This window comes from Hemitrygon akajei, chromosome 4 (assembly GCF_048418815.1).
Source record: "Hemitrygon akajei chromosome 4, sHemAka1.3, whole genome shotgun sequence".
Taxonomy (NCBI): domain Eukaryota; kingdom Metazoa; phylum Chordata; class Chondrichthyes; order Myliobatiformes; family Dasyatidae; genus Hemitrygon; species Hemitrygon akajei.
Genome location: NC_133127.1, coordinates 39,331,555 through 39,355,933, shown reverse-complemented (window position 1 = coordinate 39,355,933; position 24,379 = coordinate 39,331,555). Strand labels below are relative to the sequence as shown.

The 24,379-nt window shown below is 43.5% G+C and overlaps 1 protein-coding gene across 1 annotated transcript in view; it reads right to left on the bottom strand.

Moving 5' to 3' along the window:
• Nucleotides 1–24,379, bottom strand: part of stpg2 (sperm-tail PG-rich repeat containing 2) — a 533,079-nt gene that overhangs the window by 401,986 nt on the left and 106,714 nt on the right. Inside the window, exon 5 of the mRNA XM_073041898.1 lies at nucleotides 686–801. Within this exon, the coding sequence (XP_072897999.1) occupies nucleotides 686–801 (116 nt within the window). The remainder of the gene's footprint in view (nucleotides 1–685; nucleotides 802–24,379) is intronic.

Here is a 24,379-nt window from a genome sequence, read left to right as displayed (position 1 = left end):
AATACTATGCTTGGCGAACTGTGACTTGGGAGAGGATTTGTTTTCCAGCAAGACAGTGATGGCCCCCCCCCCCCCCCCACCAAAGCATAAAGTCAAAGCTACACAGAAATGGTTTAAAAACAACAAAGTTAATGTCCTGGAGTGGCCAAATCAGAGTCCAGATCTCAATCCAATTGAGAATTTGTGGCTGGACTTGAAAAGGGCTGGGCTGTACTTGAAAAAGCTGTTCACTCACGATCCCCATACAGTCTGACAGAGCTTGAGCAGTTTTGTAAAGAATGGGGAAGAATCGGCCTGTCCAGATGTGCAAAGCTGATAAGAGAGCTATCCACACAGACTCAAGGCTGGAATTGCTGCCAAAGATGCAAATATTAAATACTCACTTGAAGGGGGTAGGTAATTATGCAATCAATTATTTTGTGTTAAATAATTGTAATAAATTTAGACCAATTCGTAGACATTTGTTTTCACTTTGACACGAAAGAGACTTTTCAGTTGATCAGTGTCAAAAACGCCAAATTAAATCCACTGTGTTTCAATGTTGTAAAACAAAAAATCATGAAAATTTCCAAGAGGGGTGAATACTTGTTATAGGCACTGTAGTTGTGACAAACATCCTGCATATTGAAACCCACAATATGTGACATAAATTGTTTAATAAGTACAGGATTAAAATTATACTTACTTCTGGATATCATAGGAGCCTGGTCCTGGTCCCAGCGGGATTTTAAAATCAATCCGTTTAGATGTCCTGTTTCCAAAATGAACTCCTTTATATTGGCGAGTAGGATATGACTCAATCTGAAATGACGGATGAAGAAACATTGGATTAGATCAATCATGAACTTAAATAAATTCCATAAACAAAAGATTCAGCATCTTAACAGGCTCGTACTAATAGTTATTCCATAAGTCACTACATTACTGTAGATCATCTGATCATTATCACCCTTGTGTTTTGTGTGACCTTGTGTCACAAAGTGTCCATAGCACCATATTTGGCTGCAAGGGCATGAAAATAGCAACATTTATCGGATTTCTTGAGGATTACTTCCAGAAACATCCTGCAAATTATATTTGGATTCATGTGGGCTCCTGAAAAATCCAGCAGAGAGTTGGGCCATCTTCTGTGGATGGAAAATACCTCATAGGCCTGATTTTATTCTCACAAATCAATGAATCTGTTGTAAAAAAAAATCATTCCCTATTTGTACATAGTTCTCTCCTTTTGTTTGTTTTTTCTTTCCACTCTTTTCTATAAGTGTATACCTCAGATAAATACTTTGTGGAGATTTGTGATATATATGATTATATGATATATATGTACAATGTCTGAAATACATCGTATGGAAATGTTTGTTTGATGATGAACTTCAATAAAAAAATAAATTACAAAAAAAAAGAAAAATACAGGATCATCGCGGTATCAAGTCAATTCCCTATATATTGGTATCTCTGACCTTACAATAGTGTTATGTTATCTGCAAGATGAAACCATTCTGGGAAATGGCTGCAGTACATCCAGCTCTAACCATTGCCAGACAGGGTGAATGCATTCTGTTGGTTTTCCAGGATTGGGGAAATCAAGAGGTAGAGAGCATGGGTTTAGGTTGAGGGTGGGGGGTGGGAACATTTAATAAGAAGTAGATAGAGCATTTTTTTTTACAAACAAAGAATAGTATCTATGAGGAATGAGCTGCTAGGGGAAGTGATTGAGGCAGAAATTGACAACTTCTAAAAGACAGTTGGGGAGGTATTTAAATTGAAAATGTTTCGAATGTTTTGGTCCAAACACTGGCAAATAGGACAAGCTTGGATGGGACATCTTGGTTGGCATGGACCAGTTGGGCTGAAGGGCCTGTTTCCCAGCTGTACGTCTCTGTGGCTCGATGTGAACACATCCGATTTATTCACTCCATTACTGGCAGCTTGACCCTCAAATCTAAAACTTTTCTCCCTAACTTTTCATCTCTAACCCTCTTCCTTCCTTTAAGACACTCTTTAAAACTCACCTCACTTAAGTTTGCTGTCCTCATGTCCCTGTAAGGACTCAGCAAGATTTTTTCTTTGAAAGAATTTCCCTGAAGTGCCACGGGACATTTTTCTACTCAAAGGGTACTAAACCAGCTCCTTGTGAGCTCAGCTTGAACTTACACACATCACTGTGTCTATGGTGAGATTTAACATTTTGAACACACACAAGGTGCCAGATGAACTCAGTGGGTCAGGCAGTATGTGAAGGGAAATGGACAATCAACAGTTCAGGTCAAGACCTTCGTCTAAATGTAAACAAAGAAGGAAGATTGCCAGTATAAAAAGGTGGAAGGAAGAGTGAAGTGACAGCTGGCAAGTGACAGGTGGGTCCTATCTTATCCACTGTAGATGGATTGAATAGTTTGAGATAGGTGAAATCATCTCGTACACATTACAGAAGTGCCTTAAATCATGAGGGGTATATATGGGATGAATGGACAGTCTATTTCCAGGGTAGGATAACTAAAAAACAGAGACATTTGGATAAATACATGGCCAGGAAAGGTTTAGAGAGATATGTGAGACATTGGGACTAGCTTAGTGGACACCATGGTTGGTATAGACAAGATGGGCCAAAGGGCCTGACTCTATAACTCTATGAAACAATTCCCAGTCTTAACCATAGAACACTCTATTTCAAGCCTCTTGTCACTTCACCATAGGCAGCCACACTTCAGTTGACCAGGTCCCAAGAGGTTTAAGGAGTGTGTTTATGTGCTCCACAGTCATGGAAGTGGAGCTTGGCATCCTGATCTGAGCCCAGTGCAACTGAATTACTTGAGTCGGGTTTGGGTACAGTTGGACGTATATTCAGATGAAACATTGTGGTTTGGGTCAGAAGGCCTAGATCAGCATCGATGGAAATGAGTAAACAGTCCAAGTTTCGGGCTGAGATCCTAACTCAGGACTGGAAAGGAAGGGAAGAGGTCAGAATGAGAAGGTGGGGGGAAAGGAGGAGGAAGAAATACAAGGTGGCAAGTGAGGGGGCAAGAGTGAAGTAAAGAGCTGGGAAGTTGATTGCTAAAAGAGATTAAGAGCTAGAGAAGGGAGAATCTGATAGGAGATGACAGAAAATCATGGAGAAAGCAAAAGGGGGAGGGGCACCAGAGGAAGGTGATGGGCAGGGAAGAAGAGGTATGAGGGGAAATGTGAATGGGGAATGGTGAAGGAGAGGAAGGGGGCAATTAACAGAAGTTTGAGAAATCAATGTTCATGTCATGTTTGGAGGCTCCTGCCCTCTCCTACCAGATTTCCCCTTCTCTAGCCCTTTATCCCTTTCACCAATCAACTTCCCAGCTCTTTACTTCACCCCCACCCCCCTCCCAGTTTCACCTATCACCTGCTACCTTCTACTTTTTCTTCCCCCACCCCTCCCCACTTCTTATTCTGCCTTCTCACCTTCCTTCCTAGTCCTGATAATGGGTCTCGGCCTAAAACATCGACTGTTTATCTACTATATAGATGTTGCCTGGCAGGCCGAGTTCCTCCAGCATTTTGTGTGTGATGCTTTGGGTTTCGAAAATCTACAGAATTTCTCATGTTTATGGCATATCCAGTTTGGTATTTCTCTGTGAATTCCACGTATTCTAAATTCTGGACCGTGTGGGGTTTTGTCAAACACCTTGCTAAAATCTAAGAATGTCCACCAGCTTTGTCAGCTTCTCAAAAAAAATCTCAGTCAAATTTGTGAGTCATAATCTCCCATCATGGATCAAAATATAACAGACAACCTCAACTCACACATCTTGAACACCTGGATTACTTTTGAGATCCATTTCTGTCATTGCTCCTGATTTTTTTAAGAATCATTCTGTGTTATTCTATAAGAAGAGGGATTATCTAAGTGCAGCTGGTTGGTTCACAGTATTAATTACAAATGAATCTTAAAGCCCGTCCATCTGCTGCTCAGATTATTGATTATTGCACCAGAAACTGAATTATAAATAATACAAATTGACCACTACTTTGGCAACCTTCCTGTTACTCAGGTAAGAGCACCCCATTTATCACAGGATTAAAAGCCTGTTCGAAAAAAACAAATATGGCAAAAAGTAATTAATGTTGTGCTCATAATCTTAAATCAACAAATTACTTTTTTCCTCAAAGTGCCACTTCAAGTCATCCAGGACAATGATTACTCATTTAGCTGATAAAATATGGTTTAATTGGAGCAAACCCAACTAGGCTCTGCAGGTCTCTGGGCGAAGGCAGCAATATAATTTGGGAAAGAATTACTGAAGTTCACTCAGGCTGACAGCCAAATAGATGAGGAAGGTGGTTTGGACCTTTTCAAATAACCTTACAAATAAATAACTACAAAATAAGATGCAGAATTAAAGTACTCTCATGCTTTAATTTGTGTGTTAATGGACTGTTTTCTCTCTCAAAGGTAACACATGCAACAGGATGAAAAGAAGGCAATACATCAAGGCCAAATCCATTCCAGTGAAAGGATATCAACAAAGAAACCGACTTTTCAATGACCTTTTAAATAAGCTTTCTAAACACACTCTGCTAACTGGAATCTATATTATACTGTTGCCCAGATATAGAAAAATCAATCCAGAGGAAAACAGTACTAATTTCTGTAAATAAAGGTTAAATGTGAATTTATGACCAACTGCTTTGTACTTCGACCCATCACTGTGATCTGGGACATGAAATCATTGTGCCTTTAGATGCCTATCGTTCCAAGGAACTAGAGAACACGAGGCGACTCCTGGAGAGCTCGGCAAATTCTGCAGATTTGAAGGTAGCTCTGTGTCCTAAATCACTCCTAACAAAGCTTTGTTAATAGCACTAGTAACAATAATGTATCAATCTCAGGTTTATCATAACAAATGACAAGCAGTAGGTGGGAATGGAGGAGTAGGCTATCTCATACCTCCAGGGACCTGGGTACTATCACGGCCTTGTGAGATCTCTGTGTAGAGTTTGCATGTTCACCCTGTGACCACGTGACTTTCACCAGGGGCTGCCACTTCTCAAAGACATGAGGTTGGTGAATTAAGTGACTACAATAAATTGCCACAAACCTGGCAGTCAGTGATATAATCATGTGGAGTTGATGGAAATGTGGACGAAATAAAGAAGATCTGGTTAGTTAGGATCATTGTACATTTACTTGAGAGCCTCAAATGCAAATATTGCTGGAGACACCCTGTGGCAGGGCAACATCGGTGGAGGGAAATGAACCGTTGAGTTTTTGGTCAAGACTCTTTATCAGGACTGAAAAGATAACCAATATCCAGTATAAAGTGGGTGGGAGGGGTAGAGCAAGAACTGGAAGGAGATAGGTGAAAGGTAATAGAGTCACTTTCTAAAGTAGCAAGGACAAGAGCGACATCTTGCAAGACAGGAATCACTTGAAAACTGCAAGTCTTGTCAGCAGTGAGACACTGTTTGAAGTAGAAAATGAGAGAGCAACATCTTGCAAGACAGGAGCCATTTGAAAACTACAAGTCTCATCAAGAGTGAGTCACTGTTTGAGCCAATAAAAGGAAAGAAGGTGGAAGCAGAGTGGTCATTGTTGGAGTGGGGCAGTGTTAAGAGTGGTCGGGTTTGGCTCAACAGGCTTATGTAAGAACAGGCTTGGACAAGCACAGACTCAGGCTTTAAATAAGCTTCAAGAGAGGTTTTTTTTGTTAGTATGTAGCTAGTGTGCTGAGAATGGGTCCAGAATTAGTGGACCCATTGTTTCTCATGTGAGATGTGGGAACTTGAGGAAATCTCCAGTCTCCATATGAAGTGCATCCAGCTACAGCTCCTTAAAGACCATGTTAAGGAACTAGAGCTACAGCTCAATGACCTCAGCTCACACAGGAGAATAAGGAGGTGCTACAGGGAGGTAGTCACCTGTACGTTGGATACTGTTGGGGGGTATGACCTACTATGGAGAAGCTGCAACAAGCAGGTCGCTGGCATTGAGTCTGGCCCTGTAGCTCAGAAGGAAATGGGGGACAAGAGGCATGCTGTAATGATAGGGGATTTGTTGGTTAGGGTCCTGTGGACGAGAATGAGATGCCCGGATGGTTTGTTGCCTCCTGGTGCCAGGGTCAGGGACATCTCAGATTGAGTCCACAGCATTCTGAACTGGGAAGGTGGAACTCAGCCCAATGTCATAGTCCTCAACGATACCAATGACATTGGTAGACTGGGTGACGAGATTCTGCAAAGTGAGTTCAAGAAATTAGATGCTAAGTTAAAGGACAGGACCTCCAGGGTTGTGATCTTAGGAATGCTATCTGTATCACTTGATAGTGGGGCTAGAAATGGGAAAATCATACAGTTTAACATGTGGATCATGAGAGAGGACTTCAGATTTTTAGATCATTGGGCTCTCCCCAGGGAAGGAGGGGCCTGTACAGAAGGGATGGCTTGCAACTGAACTGAAGGAGGACTAATACCCTCACAGGAAGGTTTGTTGGTGCTGCACGGGGATGATGAGGGTGAGGAGGGGTCAAGGTAAACTAGAACTCCAGTGGGATGAGATAAAGGAGAGGTTGTGGAGAAAATTGTTATTAACCCTGCATACAAGGTCAGGAATTGAAAGATTGAGCACAATGGGACTAAAGGTCTGAGCTGCATAGATTTCAACACAAGGAGTATTGTAGGAAGGTAGTTGAGCTTAGGGCATCAATCAGCACACAGAATTATGACATTGTAGCCATGAGTGAGGTTTGGTTCCATCAGGTTGGAGGCTACCCAGACTGAATATAAGGTGTTGCTCCTCCAACCCAAGAGTGGCCTCATCGTGGCTGTAGAGGAGGCCATGGACTGACATGTCGGAAGGGGAATGGGAAGTGGAATTAAAATGGGTGGCTACCGAGAGACCCTGCTTTTTCTGCTTGGTGAATCTATTTCCCAATCTACATCGGCTCTCACCAATATACAGGCGGCCACACTGGGAGCACCAGATACAGTGGATGATCCCAATAGACTTACAGGTGAAGTATTGACTCACCTGGAAGGACTGTTTGGGGCACTAAATGGTAGTGAGCGAGAAGTAGGGGCAGGTAAGGCACTTGTTCCACTTGCAAGCATAAGTACCAGGAGGGAGTCCAGTGGGAAGAAATAAATGGACAAGGGAGTCGCATAGGGAGCAATCCCTGTGGAAAGCAGAAAGTGGGGGAAGGGAAAGATGAGCTTGATGGTGGGTTCATGTCGGAGATGGCAGAAGTTACAGAGAATTATGTGCTGGATGTGGAGGCTAGTGGGGTAGTAGGTGATGACAAGAGGAACCCTATCCCTGGTAAGGTAGTGGGAGAATGAGGCAAGGGCAGACGTGCGTGAAATGGAAGATATGTGAGTGAGGGCATCTTTGATGGTGGAGAAAGAGAAGCCCCTTTCTTTGAAGAAGGAGGACTTCTCAGTACTTCTGAAATGAAAAACCTCATCCTGAGCGCAGATATGGCGGAGATGTTGGAACTAAGAAAAGGAGATGGCATTTTTACAAGTGACAGGGTGGGGAGAGTTATAGTCGAGGTAGCTGTGAGAATCAGTGGGTTTATAACATATATAAATAGATAGACTGTCTGCACAGATGGAGACAAAGAGATTGAGAAAGGGAAGAGGTGTGTGGGAGATGGACCGAGTAAATTTGAGGGCAGGGTGGCAGTTGGAGGCAAAATTGATGAAGCTGATGAGCTCTGCATGGGTGCAAGAAGCAGCACCAATTCAGTCATCAATGTAGCATAAGAAGAACTGGGGAGCGATACAGGTGTAGGCTTGGAACATGGACTGTTCTACATAGCCAACAAAAAGGCAGGCATAGCTGGGACCCATGTGAGTGCCCATAGGTACACCTTTGGTTTGAAGGAAGTTGGAAGAGCTGGAGGAGAAATTATTGAGAGTGAGGACCAGTTCCGCCAGGCAGAGGAGAGTGATGGTGGAGAGGAACTTGTTGGATCTGTTGTCCAGAAAGTAGAGAGCTTTAAGGCCCTCCTGTTGGGGGATGGAGGTGTCCAGAAAGAAGCAGAGAGCTTTTTGAGTACAGTAGATAGGATGTTATGTTGAAATTGTATAAGACATCGGTGAGGCCTGATTTGGAGTATTCTGTGCTGTTTTGGTCATCTACCTACAGGAAAGATGAAAAAAAGATTGAAAGAGCGTAGAAAAAATTTACAAGGGTAAATTTTCAGACCGGGACCGCTCTTACTGCCGCTGGGTCCTACCGCTCGTCTTATTCCTCTACTACCCACTATCCTCCCCGCAACTCCCAACCCTCCCTCCACCCCTCATCTCCCCTCCATTCCTCTGATCCCTCATCCTCCCCTCAGCCTGCCCTCCCTGAACATCCCAACCCCCCTCTCCCTCCTGAGACCATGTCTTCACCATCCCCTCTGACCTCCCCCTCTCTGAGGCAGAGCGTTCTGTGCTCAACAAGGGCCTCACTTTTGTCCCCCCCCCCCATCCCGTCCACACCTCAGTGAGTTCCGTGCCCGGCATGACGCTGAACTCTTCTTCTGTCGCTTACGTCTCCGAGCCTACTACTTTAACAAGGATTCCTCTCCCCCTATTGATGACCCCTTCTCCCATCTTCAACCCTCCTCTTCCTCCTGGGCACCCCCACCGGGCCTTCTACCTGCACTCGATCTTTTCATCTCCAACTGTCGCCGAGACATCAACCGTCTCAACTTCACCACTCCTCTCTCCTGTTCCAACCTCACTCCCTCTGAACTCACTGCCCTCCACTCTCTCCGCTCTAATCCTAACCTCACCGTCAAACCCACAGACAAAGGTGGTGCCGTAGTGGTCTGGCAGACGGACCTCTACCTCACTGAGGCCAAACGACAGCTCTCTGACACCCTCCTCTTAATTACCCCCGGAACAGGACCCAACCAAAAAACATCAAACCATTGTCTCCCGTACCATCGCTGTCCTTATCAACTCCGGAGACCTTCCATCCTCAGCCAAAAAACTCATAATTCCCACACCCTGCACTGCTCGCTTTTACCTCCTCCCCAAGATCCATAAGCCTGACTGTCCTGGTAGGTCTATAGTTTCGGCCTGCTCCTGTCCCACCGAACTTGTATCTGCCTACCTTGACTCCATTTTGTCACCCATAGTTCAGTCCCTCCCTACCCACATCCGGGATACATCCCATGCCCTCCACCTCTTCAATAACTTCCAGTTCCCTGGTCCCGACCGCTTCATTTTCACCATGGATGTCTAATCTTTATACACTTCAATTCCCCATCAAGAAGACCTCAAAGCCCTCCGCTACTTTCTGGACAATAGACCTCCCCAATTCCCCAACACCACCACACTCCTCAGGTTGGTGGAACTGATACTCACACTTAATAACTTCTCTTTCAGCTCTTCCCACTTTCTTCAGACCAAGGGTGTAGCTATGGGCACTCGCATGGGCCCCAGCTATGCCTGCCTCTTCGTGGGTTATGTAGAACAGTCTATGCTCCAAATCTATACTGGTACTGCTCCCCAACTTTTCCTTCGATACATTGACGACTACATTGGTGCTGCTTCCTGCACCCATGCTGAGCTCGTCAATTTCATCGACTTTGCCTCTAATTTTCACCCAGCCCTCAAATTCACTTGGTCCATCTCGGACAGTTCTCTCCCCCTTCTCGATCTCTCGATCTCCATCTCTGGAGATAGACTGTCCACTGATATCTTCTATAAACCCACTGACTCCCATAACTACCTTGATTATACCTCTTCCCACCCTGCCAAATGCAAAAATTCTATTCCCTATTCCCAGTTCCTCCATCTCCACTGCATCTGCTCCCAGGATGAGCTTTCCATTCCAGGACATCTCAAATGTCCTCTTTCTTTAAGAATCGTGGTTTCCCTTCTGCCGTCATCAATGATGCCCTCACCCGCATCTCCTCCATTTCCTGCACTTCGGCCCTCACCCCATCCTCCCGTCACCACAACAGGGACCGTGTTCCCCTTGTCCTCACCTATCACCCCACCAGCCTCCGGATCCAGCATATTATCCTCCGCAACTTCCGCCACCTTCAACAGGACCCCACCACTAAGCACATCTTTCCCTCTCTACCCCCCTCTGCTTTTTACAGGGATCGTTCCCTCCGCGACTACCTGGTCCACACATCCCTCCCCACAGATCTCCCACCTGGTACTTATCCCTGCAAGCGTAAGTGCTACACCTGTCCCTACACCTCCTCTCTTACCACCATTCAGGGCCCCAAACAGTCCTTCCAGATGAGGCAACACTTCACTTGTGAGTCTGTTGGGGTAATCTATTGCATCTGGTGCTCCTGGAGCGGCCTCCTCTACATCGGCGAGACCCGATGCAGATTGGGGGACCGCTTCGTCAAGCACTACGCTCCCTCCGCCACAACAGACAGGATCTCCCATTTGCCACTCACTTCAACTCTCCTTCACATTCCCATTCAAATATGTCCATACATGGCCTCCTCTACTGCCATGATGAGGCCAAACTTTGGTTGGAGGAACAACATCTCATATATCGTCTGGGTAGTCTCCAGCCCCTTGGTATGAACATCGAATTCTCCAACTTCCAGTAATTCCCTCCCTCTCCTTTCCCCCACCCCTTGATCTTTCCTCTGATTGGTTTTCCACCCTCCCCCCCACCTTCTTTATAGGGCCCCTGCCCCCTCCTTCTTTAGTCCTGACGAAGGGTCTCGACCCAAAACATTGACTGCTTCTTTCAACAGATGCTGCCCGATCTGTTGAGTTCATCCAGCTTTTTTGTACGTCTTAAATTTACAAGGGTGTTGATGTTACTTGAGGACCTGAGTTATAGGGAAAAGTTGAATAGGCTAGGACTTTATTCTTTAGAACACAGAAGATTGAGAGGAGATTTGAAAGAAGTGTATAGAATTATGAGGGGTATAGAAAAGGTAAATGCAAGCAGGCTTTTTCCACTGAGGTTGGGTGGGACTACAAATAGAAGTCATGGGTTAAGGGTGAAAGGTGAGATGTTTAAGCAGAATATGAGGGAGAACTTCTTCACTCAGAGGGTGGTGAGAATGTGGAACAAGCTGCCAGCACAAATGGTGAATACAGGGTTGATTTCAACATTTAAGAGAAATTTTGATAGGTACATGGATGAGAGGGGTATGGACAGCATTAGTCTGGGTGCAGGTCAATGGGACTAGGCAGATTAATGGTTTGGCACAGATTAGATGGGTTGAAGGGCCTGTTTCTGTGCTGTAGTGTTCTGTAAGCTATGAGTTCATGATCCAGGTAAGGATCAGATCATCAGATGAAGGCAGAAGTTGGTGTCAGAAGCTGGGAGGTGATAGATCCAGGTATAACAAAGGACTGCAGATGATGGAATCTGATATAACTTAACCCTTCCCTCCAACATAGACTTCCATTTTTCTTTCATCCATGTTCCTATCTGTCTTTCAAATGTCCCTAATGTATCTGCCTCTACCATCACTCCTGGCAGTGCACTCAATGCATCCAACACTCTCTGTGTAAGAAATCTACCTTTGACATCCACCGTACTTTACTTCTATCACCTTAAAATTATGTCCCCTTTCATTAGCTATTTCTGCCCTGGGAAAATGTCCACTCTATCTATGCCTCTTATTGCCTTGTAACACCTCTATCAAGTCATCTCTTACCCTCCTTCACTCCAAACACAAAAACCCTAGATCGCTCAACCTATCTGCAAAAGTCATGTCTTCTAATCCAGGCAGTGGTAAATCTCCTCTACACCCTCTCTAAAGCTTCCACATCCTTCCTATATTGAGGCAACCAGAACTGAATGCAATACTCCAGTGTGATCTAATCAGAATTTTACAAAGCTGCAACATTATCTCAGTGCTCTTAAACTCAGTCCCAAGATTATAATGAAGGTCAACATACTGTACACCTTCTTAACCATCCTACCAACATGTGCAGCAACTTTGAAGGATCTATGGGCATGGGCCACAAGTTTCCTCTGTGCCTGTACATTGATAAGAATCCTACCATTAACCCAGTTATTCCGCCTTCAGGTTCGACCTTCTGAAGAATATTACTTCACAATTTTCTGGATTGAACTCTATCTGCTAGTTCTCAGCCCAGCTCTGTATCCTGTCAATGTCCTACAACAACCTTCTACACTATTACAAAAAAAAACACAAATCTGCATGTCATCTGTAAACTTACTAACCCATCCTTCCAGTTCTTCATCCATTTATAAAATTCACAAAGAGCAGGGATCCCAGAACACCACTGGTCATTGACCTCCAGGCAGAATACCACTCTCTGCCTTTGGGGCAGCCAATTCTGAATCCACACAGCCAAGTTTTCCTGGATCTCATGCTTCCTGAATTTCTAAATGAGCTTACCATGAACACTGTTAAATGCTTTAACAAAATCCATATACATTACATCCATCGCTCTACCTTCATCAATATAGTCTGTCATTTTGCCTCAAACATTTTAATCAGGCTAATGAGGCATGACTTGCCCTTCACAAAGCAATACTGACTATCCTTAATCAGGCTATGCTTCTCCAAATGCTTTTAAATCCTGTCTCTACAAATCCTCTCCAATAGTTTGTCCAAAAAATGGGGGGAAAGGCACAGAAGGTGAGTGGTTACTGGTGAAGTTTGAGAATTTGATGTTCATGCCACCAAACTGGAGATTGCTAAGGCAGAATATATAGTGTTGTTCCTCTAATTTTGGCTGGGACCTGGCAGTAGACGAGGCCAAGGACAGACTATGTATTCCATTGATGGCCAGCATAGGTTTAATGGGCCTAAAGGCTATTCTTTGACATCTGTGAGTTAAATCTATATGTTCCAACCTAACAATATCTCTTTCAATTATCTAGCAGAAACACAATGTGTAAAACGACTTCCTGATATAGGAAGGAATGCAAAGGTTGTTCACCAGGATGTTGAACAACCTCCTGGAAAAATTGGACAAACTTGGGTTGTTCTCCCTGCAGCTCTGGAGGCCAAAGGCAGAACAGAATGAGGTTTTTTTTTAATTGTGAGAAGCAGAGATAGGGTAGACAGTCAGAATCTTTTCCCCAGGGTACAAATGTCAAACACCAGAGGATATGTTTTTAAGGTGGGGTGAGGGGCAAGTTTTTTTTTACCTGAAGAGTCATAGATGACAGGACTGCATTACCAGGGCTATTAGCGGAAGCAGGGAATCTGGTAGAGCTTAAGAGGCTTTTACATAGACTCATGAATATGAAGGGTATGGAGGGATATGGATGATACACAGGAGGAGGACAGGTAGTATAAATTGCCATAAAGATGGTATAACAAATAGCCCAAGTGCTGTTCTATGTTCTATTTATCATTCTGTAACGTCTACTTGATGTAAAGGCCAAGCTTGTTTTAGTTGATCGCATTCTTGCGCCCAGAATTAGAAGATTGTTGGTAGAAGGCACATTCCAATCCTTGTGCGTTTTGAATGTGCTGTGATAAAATGACTAAATAGGCATCAGTCTGTTAGAGAAACAAGTTCAAGTCCCACCATCGCCACCACCAAAACCAGATTGGAATTTAAATTCATCTAATTAATTTGTGGAACCTCTGCCTCACAGCACCAGAGTTCAATCCTGACCTTGGATGCTCTCTGAGCAGAATTTGTACATTCCCCCGAGACAATATGAGTTTCATTCGAACACTCCAGTTTCTTCCCACGTCCAAAGAAATTGCAAGTTAGCAAATTAATTAGCCAATCCCAAGTGCCGCTTGTTCAAGTTCAAAGTTTTATTGTCATTCACCTGTACACATGTATACAGCTAAACAAAATAATGTTCCTTGGTACCAAGGTGCAAAACACAGTACGTATATCTCATATAGCACATAAAATATTAACACAATAATATTAACAGACAAAAATAATATTCAGTGGAGGTACAAAGTTGACAGAAAGTGCATATATGACATATAGTTAAATATACAACAGTAAAATGCTACTGGCGCTGGCATAAATAATGTGTACTGGGTGGTAGCAGGGTGTTCCGAGGTCTCACGGCCTGGGGGAAGAAGCTGTAACTCAGCTTAACAATCCCTGTTCTTATACTGCAGTACCTTCCGCCCAACCGTAAGAGATCAAAGAGATTGTGGTACGGATAGGAGGGGCCCTTGACAACGTTGAGGGCTCTGCAAATACAGTCCTTCTGGTGTATGACTTGGATGGGGGTAGAAAGACCCCGATGATTCTCTCAATAGGCCTCACAATTCATTGCAGGGTCTTGTGGTCAGATGCACTGAAGTGCCCATACAAGACGGTGATGCAGCTGGTCAGGGCATCCTCAATGTTGCTCCAGTAGAATGCAATTAGAAGGGGGGTTGGGGACACTCGCTCACCTCGAGCTCCTCAGGAAGTGGAAGCACTGCTGTGCTTTCTTGACGGAACAGGTGGTATTGGGGGATCCGGTGAGATGATCCGTGATGTGCACTCCAGGAATCTTGGTGCTCCCGACTATCTCCACGGAGAAGCCGTTGATGTGCAGTAGGGAGTGATCAGCCAGCATCTTCCTGAAGTCCACAATCATATATTACACCACGTCCACATTGAGACTCAAGTTGTTGTGAGACCAGTCCACAAGCCGTTCAACCAGTTCTCTGTACGCTGACTCATTATTGTTGCTGATGAGGCCAACCACTGCTGTGTGTCATCAGCAAACTTACTGACGTGGTTAGAGCTAGATCTAGCAGTACATAGGTTATTGTATACCTATACAATTACCCATATAGTATTTGGAGAATGGTAGAATTTGGGGGGGGGGGGTGTGGAGAAATGTGAATGAGAATGTAGAGAAAATAAAGTGGGATTGAGCGTTGATAGTCAGTGAAGGCTCAGTGGGTTAAGGGTATCTCTCCCTGCAGTATTTCTCTCTAAAACAGGATTTTAAAAAAAGGTTAGTCTTGGGTAATGGCAGGAATAGTAAACATGGACTACTGGACTTACAGATAAAAAATTGGTTCACTAATAACTTTCAGCGGGGAAGAAATCAGCCACTCTGGTCCCCACATGACTTCAAAACTTTTGATGTGGTTTATCTGTCACTACCTCCTCAGCTGATGAGTGCTTGGGAGTGCACTATAATTGCCAGCATTAGCTGTGATGTCTACATTCAGTAAGTGCCTTGGCACTGGTGAGCACTCACCCGTCGGGACAAGCATTGAATCCGGCTAGATGAAAAACCAGTGGCATTTTGCAAAAGAAAACACATTTATAAAGTCACAGACGAGAACTGTACAAAATAGGATCATTCTCCCACTAGCAGGATGAAAAGGGGAAGGCCATATTGTATGCAGTTCGGCTCATCATATTCCAGGAAAGACGTAGAGGCTTTGGAGAGGGCGCTGAAGAGATTCACCAGGATTTTGCCTGGATTACAGCCTATTAGCTAGGAGAGGTTGAATAAACTTGCATTGTTTTAAAGTGGCATTTAGACAGGCATATGAACAAGCAGGGATCAGAGGAATATAGACCACTCGCAGGCGAGGGGGATTAGTTTAAAGTGTCATCACAGTCGGCACAGACATAGTGGGTCAAAGGGCTTGTTCCTGTGCTGTACTGTTCTATGTGCTATGCATCTGCTTCAGCTCTTTCAAAGAGAAATCAGGTTAGCTCCATTCTCCTTGTCCTTACCCAAATCCCCACAACTTGTTTTTTTCTCTTTCAACCTATTTTTGTAAGTATTGAATCCGCTTCCTCCAACAGGTACTTTCCCGAGATCAGAAAAAAAGGTGAAGAAATTTCATTGAAGGATAGGATGTTTTTAAGGGGTCTGGCAGGGTAGATGTGGTGACAATGTCTTCTCCTGGCTGGAATGCCTAGAACCATGAATCACAGTTTGAAAATAAATGGTGGCCATTCAGGACACAGAATTCCGCCATGGATGGGTCCCAAGCCCAATGAAAGGAGGGTTGGGCACAAGGCTAGTAAACCCATACCGTATAAACCTAGCGAGACAGAAACAACAGAAGCTACAAAGACCTCTTTCCTGGGAAAGGAAGGATCTTCAATGGACTGCACCTTGAAAGACTGAACGACTGGTGCAGGACAGAGAACTCTGGCGGGCTACTGTCAGCAGCCTAGCCCCAGTAGGGATGATGGGTATAAGAACACAGCTGAGAAGAAATGACTTCACACTGAAGATGCTTAACCTTTGGAGCTCTTCAATGTACACCATTAAGCTCAGGACTCTTTTTATCTACCCATTTTCGGGATGTGGGTATCACTGGCAATGGTTGTGATTGCTGCCCTTGGCGAGGTGGTGAGGAGCAGCCTTCTCGAACTGCTGTAGTCATTCTGGTGACAGTACTCCCATAGTGCCACTGGCAAAGCAGTTCCAGGATTTAGACCCAGCAACAAAGATGGAATGCTATAAGTGATATACTTGGTACTGGTTTATTATTGTCATATGTACTGAGGCACACTGAAAAGCTTTCGTCTGCATGCCATCCAGAGGAATCATTCCTTACGTTAGTATATTTCCAAGTAAGGAAGCTTGTGTTCTGCTGGACACCTGCCCTTGTAGTTGGCGGCAGTAGGAATGGTGGTTTTGGGAAGTGAGATTATTGTAGACTTGGCAGTTGCTGCCGTATATTTCAGAAGCAGAGTCCTGCAGCCATGGTGCTCCAGTGGTGGAATTACTAAGCTTTCAGGGCATTGAGAGTGTGGCAAAAACTGCTGACCAAACTTTAGCATCCAGCTCGAAACATGGGAAAGCTCACAAAGCCTTGTTCATTGTGAAATGTGTACCTAAGTGTTTAAATTCACAAAACCTTACCAATATGCAAAATGGCTTGTACAGGAGTGTGTAAACACAATAAACATTAGTGTGCACACTAACTTGTAGAGGAGTATGTAACCTCATTAAACCTTCAGTGTGCACTGTAACTGATACAAGTGTGAAAGCCTAATAAATCTTGTGCAGTGCACACACTAACCTGTACTGTAAGTGAAATTTTACTGAACACTAGTATGCACAGTAACTTGCCAAGGAGTGTGTAAGCTCACTGAACCTTGTGCACAGTAACTGGGTACAGGAGTGTGCAAGCTCACTAAACCAGAGTGTGCATAGTAAATGGGTAAAGGAATGTGTACACTCACTAAAGCTTGTTGTGCACAGTAACTGAGCACAGGAGTGTGTAAGCTCACTAAACCAGTGTGTGCATAGTAAATGGGTAAAGGAATGTGTACACTCACTAAAGCTTGTTGTGCACAGTAACTGAGCACAGGAGTGTGTAAGCTCACTAGATCTTGTTCAGCGTGCACAGTAAATGTCCTGGCGTGTGTATTTTACACTTGTTCAAATGCAGTGATTGAGTAGAGGGACAATACTTTTCGATATTTATATTCAAATAGTTCATGTTCAAGTACAACAGTGAAGGTTAACAAACTCCCCAATGTAGGTTTTCCTGAAGGCTACAAATGATGCCCATTAATAACCGTCCTCAAATACCACCCCACTGCAAAGCACAGTGACTTGTCAGGCCCCTTCCCGAGGGATGGTCTTTCATAAATCATGTAACTTCACATCGCGCTTAAGATTTTTTCAAGGTCATCTTGAACACACACAAATGTACAACAGATGTGCAGGTGCCTTTTACATGGAAGAACATTTTTTTTAATCTCTGCTTAGAATTTTTCATTTACAATAAACAACTTCTACTTATACAATGTGTTTAAATGCAGCATACCTCCCAAGCTTCACAAGACTGATTAAAGGACACATTTTGACACAGGGTCAAGACAAGATATTAAAGCAGGTGATCAAAAGCTGGAACAAAGAGATGAGGTTTGAGTATTTTGCAGGAAGAGAGGTGGAGAGTTTGGAGGAGGAAATTGCAGAGATCACGCCCCAGGCAGGAGAAGGCACAGACACCAATTGTGGAATAAACAAAGGTGGGGACAGACAAGAGGCCAGAATTAGTGGAGCACAGATATTCAGGGCACGATGAGATTACACAAGTCCACAGGGAAGAAAGAAGAGAGCATTTACATAGCACCACTGTGACCTCCGAAACTCCTAAAGCCATTTATATTTAATGTGCTCATTTCAAAGTATGATAACCGTGATAATATAGAAAACATGACAACCAATTTGACCACAGCAACCCCCACATTCTGGTGTAATGTAGGGTTTTGGAAACAATATTGAGAGCTTTGAAAGGGATGGAAACGAAATTTGAAACTGGAATTGGAATTGGTTTATTATTCTCAGATGTATCAAGATACAGTAAAAAGCTTGACTTGCATACTGTTCATACACATCAAATCATTACACGGTGCACTGAGGTAGAACAAGGCAAAACAGTGGGGAGGCAGCATAGGTCAGGGAGAACACAGATGTAAGAGATGGGCTGGGAAACTGGTGTTTCACTTAGTGACCGTGATGATTACAAATTCAATGCAGAACAAAATACAAATGTGCATGTGACCATAAGACATACAAGCAGAATTAGGCCATTAAGCCCATTGAGTCTGCTCCGTCATTCAATTGTGGTTGATCCTTTCTTTCCCCCTCCTCAGCCCCATTCCCCGGACTTCTCCCCGTAACCTTTGATGCCATGGCCAATCAAGAACCTATCAACCTCCGCCTTAAATACACCCAACGACCTGGCTTACACAGCTGCCTATGGTAACAAATTCTACAATTCACCACCCTCTGGCTAAAGAATTTCTCTGCATCTCCATTTTAAATGGACGCCCCTCTATCCTGAGGCTGTGCCCTCTTGCACTAGATTCTCCCACCATGGGAAACATCCCTTCCACATCTACTCTGTCTAGGCCTTTCAGCATTTGAAAGGTTTCAATGAGATCCCATGTCATCCTTCTAAATTCCAGAGTACAGACCCAGAGCCATCAAACGTTCCTCATATGATAACCCTTTCCTTCCCGGAATCATCCTTGTGAACCTCCTCTGAACCCTCTCCAAAACCCTATCGTGCACACTGAACAAGATCTAGTAATGGCTTTCTTGAACAGCATGTTACTGAACCTACAAGGGAACATGCTATCTTTTATCTGGTCCTGTGCAATGAGACAAGTAAAATTTGTGATCTTGTAGTTAGGGATCCTCTTGGAAAGAGTAATCACAGAATGACTTGGTTTCTCATACAAATGGAGGGTGCAACAGTTCAATCTAAAACCAGTGTATTATGTCTAAACAATGGAGACTACAATGGGATGAAAGAGGATTTGGCCAGTGTAGACTGGGAACACAGGCTATATGGTGGGACGATTGAGGAACTGTGGTGGTACGCAACAAAAATATATTCCAGTTAAAAGCAAGGTCAGTAAAGGTGGGGAGAACAAGCCTTGGATTACTAAGGAAAAAAAAAGAAGGCATCAAACTAAAAGCTCGTGCATACAAAGTCGCCAAAAGTGGTGGGAAACTGGAAGATTGGGAAGACTTTAAAAAGCAACAACGAACCAAAAAGCAAACAATAAGGAAAGAGAGGATAGATTATGAAAATAAACTGGCACAAAATATAAAAAAGGAGAGTAAGAGTTTTTATAATTATGTAAAGTAGAAAAGGGTGGCTAAATTGAACATAGGTCCCTTGGAGGATGAGAAGGGGGAATTGATATTGGGTAATGAGGAAATGGCAGAGGCTTTGAATGACTATTTTGTGTTGGTCTTCAAGGTGGAGGGCACGTCTAACATACCAAAGAGTGATGTTATAGATGTGATGGGAGGTGAGGACCTCAATACAATAGCTATCACTAAAGAGGTAGTGCTGAGCAAACTTGTGGGTCTGAGGATAGATAAGTTCCCTAGTCCTGATGGAATGCATCCCAGGGTATTGAAAGAAATGGCAGAAGTTAAATAGAGACTTTGGTGATAATTTACCAAAATTCTCTGGACTCTGGGCAGGTCCCAGTGGATAGGAAAACGGTAAATGTCATGCTACTGTTCAAAAAAAGATGTAGGCAAAAGGTGGGAAACTATAGACCGATTAGTTTAACATCTGTGGTTGGAAAAATGCTTGAAGCTATCAATAAAGAAGAAATAGCGAGGCATCTGGAAAGAAATGGATCCATCAAGCAGATGCAGCATAGATTCAGCAAAGGCAGGTCCTGTTTGACAAAATTACTGGAATTCTTTGAGGATGTAATAAGCACAGTGGATAGAGGGGAACAGATGGATGTTATTTACTTGGATTTCCAGAAGGTGCTGCATAAAAGACTTACCCATAAGATCAGGATGCGTAGAGTTGGGGGTGATGTAATAGCATGGATAGAGGATTGGTTAACTAATAGAAAGCAGAGAGTTGAGATACGTGGGTGTTTCTCTGGTTGACAATCAGTGGTGAGCGCTGTGCTGCAGGGGTCGGTGCTGGGCCTGCAACTGTCAACGATATATAGTAATGATCTGGTAGACGGGGCTGAGTGTATGGTATCTAAGTTTGCAGTTGATACTAAATTGAGTGGGAAAGCAAATTATGCAGAAGATCAGCGAGTCTGTAGAGAGATATAGATAGTTTAAATGAGTGGGCGACGGTCTGACAGATGGAATACAATGTTGGTAAATGCAAGGTCATTCACTTGGAAGGAAAAATGGAAGAGCAGATTATTACCTAAATGGTTAAAAAAATTGCAGCATGCTGCTGTGCAGAGGGACTAGGGAGTGCTTGTGCATGAATCACAAAAGGTTGGTTTGCAGGGGCACAGGCTATCAAGAAGGCAAATGGGATGTGAACCTTCATTGCTAGAGGGATTGAATTTAAGAGTAGAGAGGTTATGCTGCAACTGTACATGGTACTGGTGAGGCCGCACCTGGAATACTGCGTGCAGTTCTGGTCTCCTTACTTGAGAAAAGATATACTGGTTTTGAAGACGGTGCAAGGGAGATTCACCAGGTTGATTCTAGATATGAGGGGGTTAGACTATGTGAAGGGATTGAGGCGCCTGGGACTGTATTCGCTGGAATTCAGAGGATGAGAGGAAATCTTCTATAAACATATAAAATTATGAAAGGGATAGATAAGACAGTGGCAGGAAAGTTGTTTCTACAGGTGGGACTAGAACTAGAGAACATAGCCTCAAGATTCAGGGAAGTAGATTTAGGACAGAGATGAGCAGAAACTGTTTTTTCCCAAAGGGTAGTGAACCTGTAGAATTCTCTGCCCAATGAAGCAGTGGAGGCTACCTCAGTAAATATACTTAAGACAAGGTTGGATAGATTTTTTGCATAGTAGGCGAATTAGGAGTTTATGGGGAAAAGGCAGGTAGGTAGAGATGAGTCCATGGCCAGATCAGCCATGATTTCACTGAATAGTGGAGCAGGCTCAATGGGCCAGAAGGCCTACTTCTGCTTCTATTTCTTATGTTCAATGCCAGTAAGATAAGGAGCCCATAAACTGCTCACAATACTCAAGGTGAGGCCTCACTAGGGCTTTACAAAGCCTCAGCATCACATCTCTGCTCTTATATTCTAGACCTCTTGAAAGGAATGCTAACATTGCATTTGTCTTCCTCACCACCAACTCAACCTGAAAGTTAATGTTTAAGGTGTTCTGCACGAGTACTGTCAAGTTCCTTTGCATCTCAGATTTTTGGATTTTCTATCCATTTAGAAAATACTGTAGTCTACACATTTATTTCTTCTACCAAAGTGTATGACCATACATTTTCTAACATTGTATTTCATTGGCCACTTTCCTGCCCATTCTCCTAATCTGTCTAAGTCCTTCTGTAGTCTTCCTGTTTCCTCAACACCATCTGCCCCTCCACCAATCTTCATATCATCTGAAAACTTGGCAATATAGCCATCTATTCCATCATCTAAATCATTGATTTACAGCATAGAAAGCAGTCCTAACACCAACCCCTGCAGACCACCACTAGTCAATGGCAGACAACCAGAAAAGGATCCTTTTATTCCCACTCACTGCCTCCTACCAATCAGCCAATGTTCTAATCATGCCAGTAACTTTCCTGTAATACCATGGGCTCTTAACTTGCTAAGCAGACTCATGTGTGGCACCCCATCAAAGACCTTCTGAAAATCTAAATATACAACATCCACTACATCCCCTTTATCTATCCTACCTGTAATCTCCTCAAAGAATTCCAACAGGTTCATCAGGCAAGATTTTCCCTTAAGGAAACCATACTGACTATGTCCTATCTTGTCCTGTGTCACAAAGTACTCCGTAACCTCAGCCTTAACAATTGACTCCAACATCTCCCCAATCACTAAGGCCAGGCTAACTGGTCCATAATTTCCTTTTTGTTGCCTCCCTCCTTTCTTAAAGAGTGGAGTGTCATTTGCAATTTTCCAGTCCTCCAGAACCATGCCAGAGCCCAATGATTCTTGAAAGATCATTACCTATGCCTCCACAATCTTTGCCACTACTTCTTTCAGAACTTTAGGGTGCAGTTCATCTGGTCTGGGTGACTTATGTACCTTTAGGTCTTTCAGCTTTTAGAGCACCTTCTCCCTTGTAATAGTAACTGCACTCACTTCTCTTCCCTCACACCCTTCAATGCCTAGCACTCTGCTCATGTCTTCCACAGTGAAGACTAATGCAAAAGTACTCATTTAGTTTATCTATTATCTATTTGTCCCTCATAATTTTTTCTCTGGCCTCATTTTCTAGCAGCCCTACAGTATATCTACTCTCATCTCTCTTCTATTTTTATATACTTGAAAAGTCTTTTTCTATCCACCTTGATAACATTTGATAGCTTGCCTTCATATTTCATCTTTTCCTTGCTAATGATTCTTCTGGTTGCTTTCTGTAGATTCTGTAGATGGGAATACTGCTTTAAGATACAAAGTTCTTTATTTCAAAATATCTTCTTAACATCAAAGTTGTAGCCCCTGATCTTCTTGTTTGTTATATTTTGGGCCAGCATAGACGAAATGGTAAAACATTAAAGTGGATGCAACATTAGAGTGGTTGATGTGGTGGAGGTGGAAAGGGGCAAGGTAGTTGCTGAAAAAGAGAGGAAATGCTAAGGTTGTATTGTAAAATAAGAAACAGCACAGTGTATGTAAATGAGTGCAAAATGATGAAGGGCATGGAAAGGGTGAATGCACACAGTCTTTCTCCCAGGGCTGGGGAACCTTGAACTAGAGAAACATACCAAATGCTGGAGAAACGCAGCAGGTCAGGTAGCACCTATGAAGGGAAATAAACAGTTGATGTTTGACTATTTCCCTCCATAAATTTTTGCACCTCCAGTGGGAACAGGTTTAAAATGTGAGGGGAAAGACTTAAAAGAAACCAGAGAGACAACTTTTTCCACCAAGATATATATGATATATACATATATGGAATGTGCTGCCAGAGCAAGTGGTTGAGGCCAGGTACATAAGTAGGGAAGACAGGCAGGGGGCAAATACAAGCAGATGGACAGACGAGCCTGTTTCTGTGCTATATAACTCTATATAACATGATGTGTGTGCAAGTGTACAGTGTAGTGAGAGAGAGCAGAACAAACAAGGCCCATATGTTTTACCAGCCTCCAGGTCTCCAATTTGAATGAGAACCCAAGCATACAATACAGATTTGTGATAAGAATGCAAAGAACCTCACGTGAAGGAGCAAAGGAAACAAATGATAAAGTCAGAGTGTCAAAGTTGGAGAGGTGAGGAGGAGCAATGTGAGGGGGAAGGTATAGTGTGGAGGCAATCACTCCTTTATAGGCACAGAACAAAAAGTTGGGTATTTGAACAGAGGCTGTCAGTGGAGAATGAGGACTTATTGCAAAGAAATAGAAACAAAATTAATTTGTTTGCTGACATCAAAAATATATAAACAGTGCAAAATTTAAAACAATGGTATACAATGATACAATGGGTTCATGGAACATTCAGGAATCTGATAGCAGAAGGAAAGAAGTTATTCCTGAATCACTGTGTGTCCTCAAGCTCCTATTCCTCCTCCACGATGGTACTGAAGAGCAGAAGGCCCAGCCCGCACAGAGAACCCATAGTGATGGATGCTGCCTTCGTGCTATCTTCTGAAGATGTCCTCGATGATGGTAAGGGTTGTGGCCGTGATGGGGCTGACTGAGTTTACAACCTTCGGCAGCCACTATGATCCTGCACATTGGAGCTTCCATAGCAGGCTGTGAAACAACCAGTCATCTGCCGCACATCTATAGAAAGCTTCACTGGATCTGAAAGCCTCATGCATTCAATCACATACACCAGGAGTTCCAATGTAAGCAGCATGGGTGTGATTATCTATTTTGTCCCGTACTTCTTCTGATGTAATTTCCACCAAGACTGCTGATGTCGCATCAGGCTGTGTGATGTCGTCTGCTGTTTCATTGTCCATTTAGCTTTTAGCTGCACCCTCTCTGACTCATTAAGCTAATCACAGCATGCTTCACAATGAGGATCCCATGCTGTTAGACGCCTTGAGAGCTCCCTTGTGTAGCCACATCCTTTGTGCACTCACTC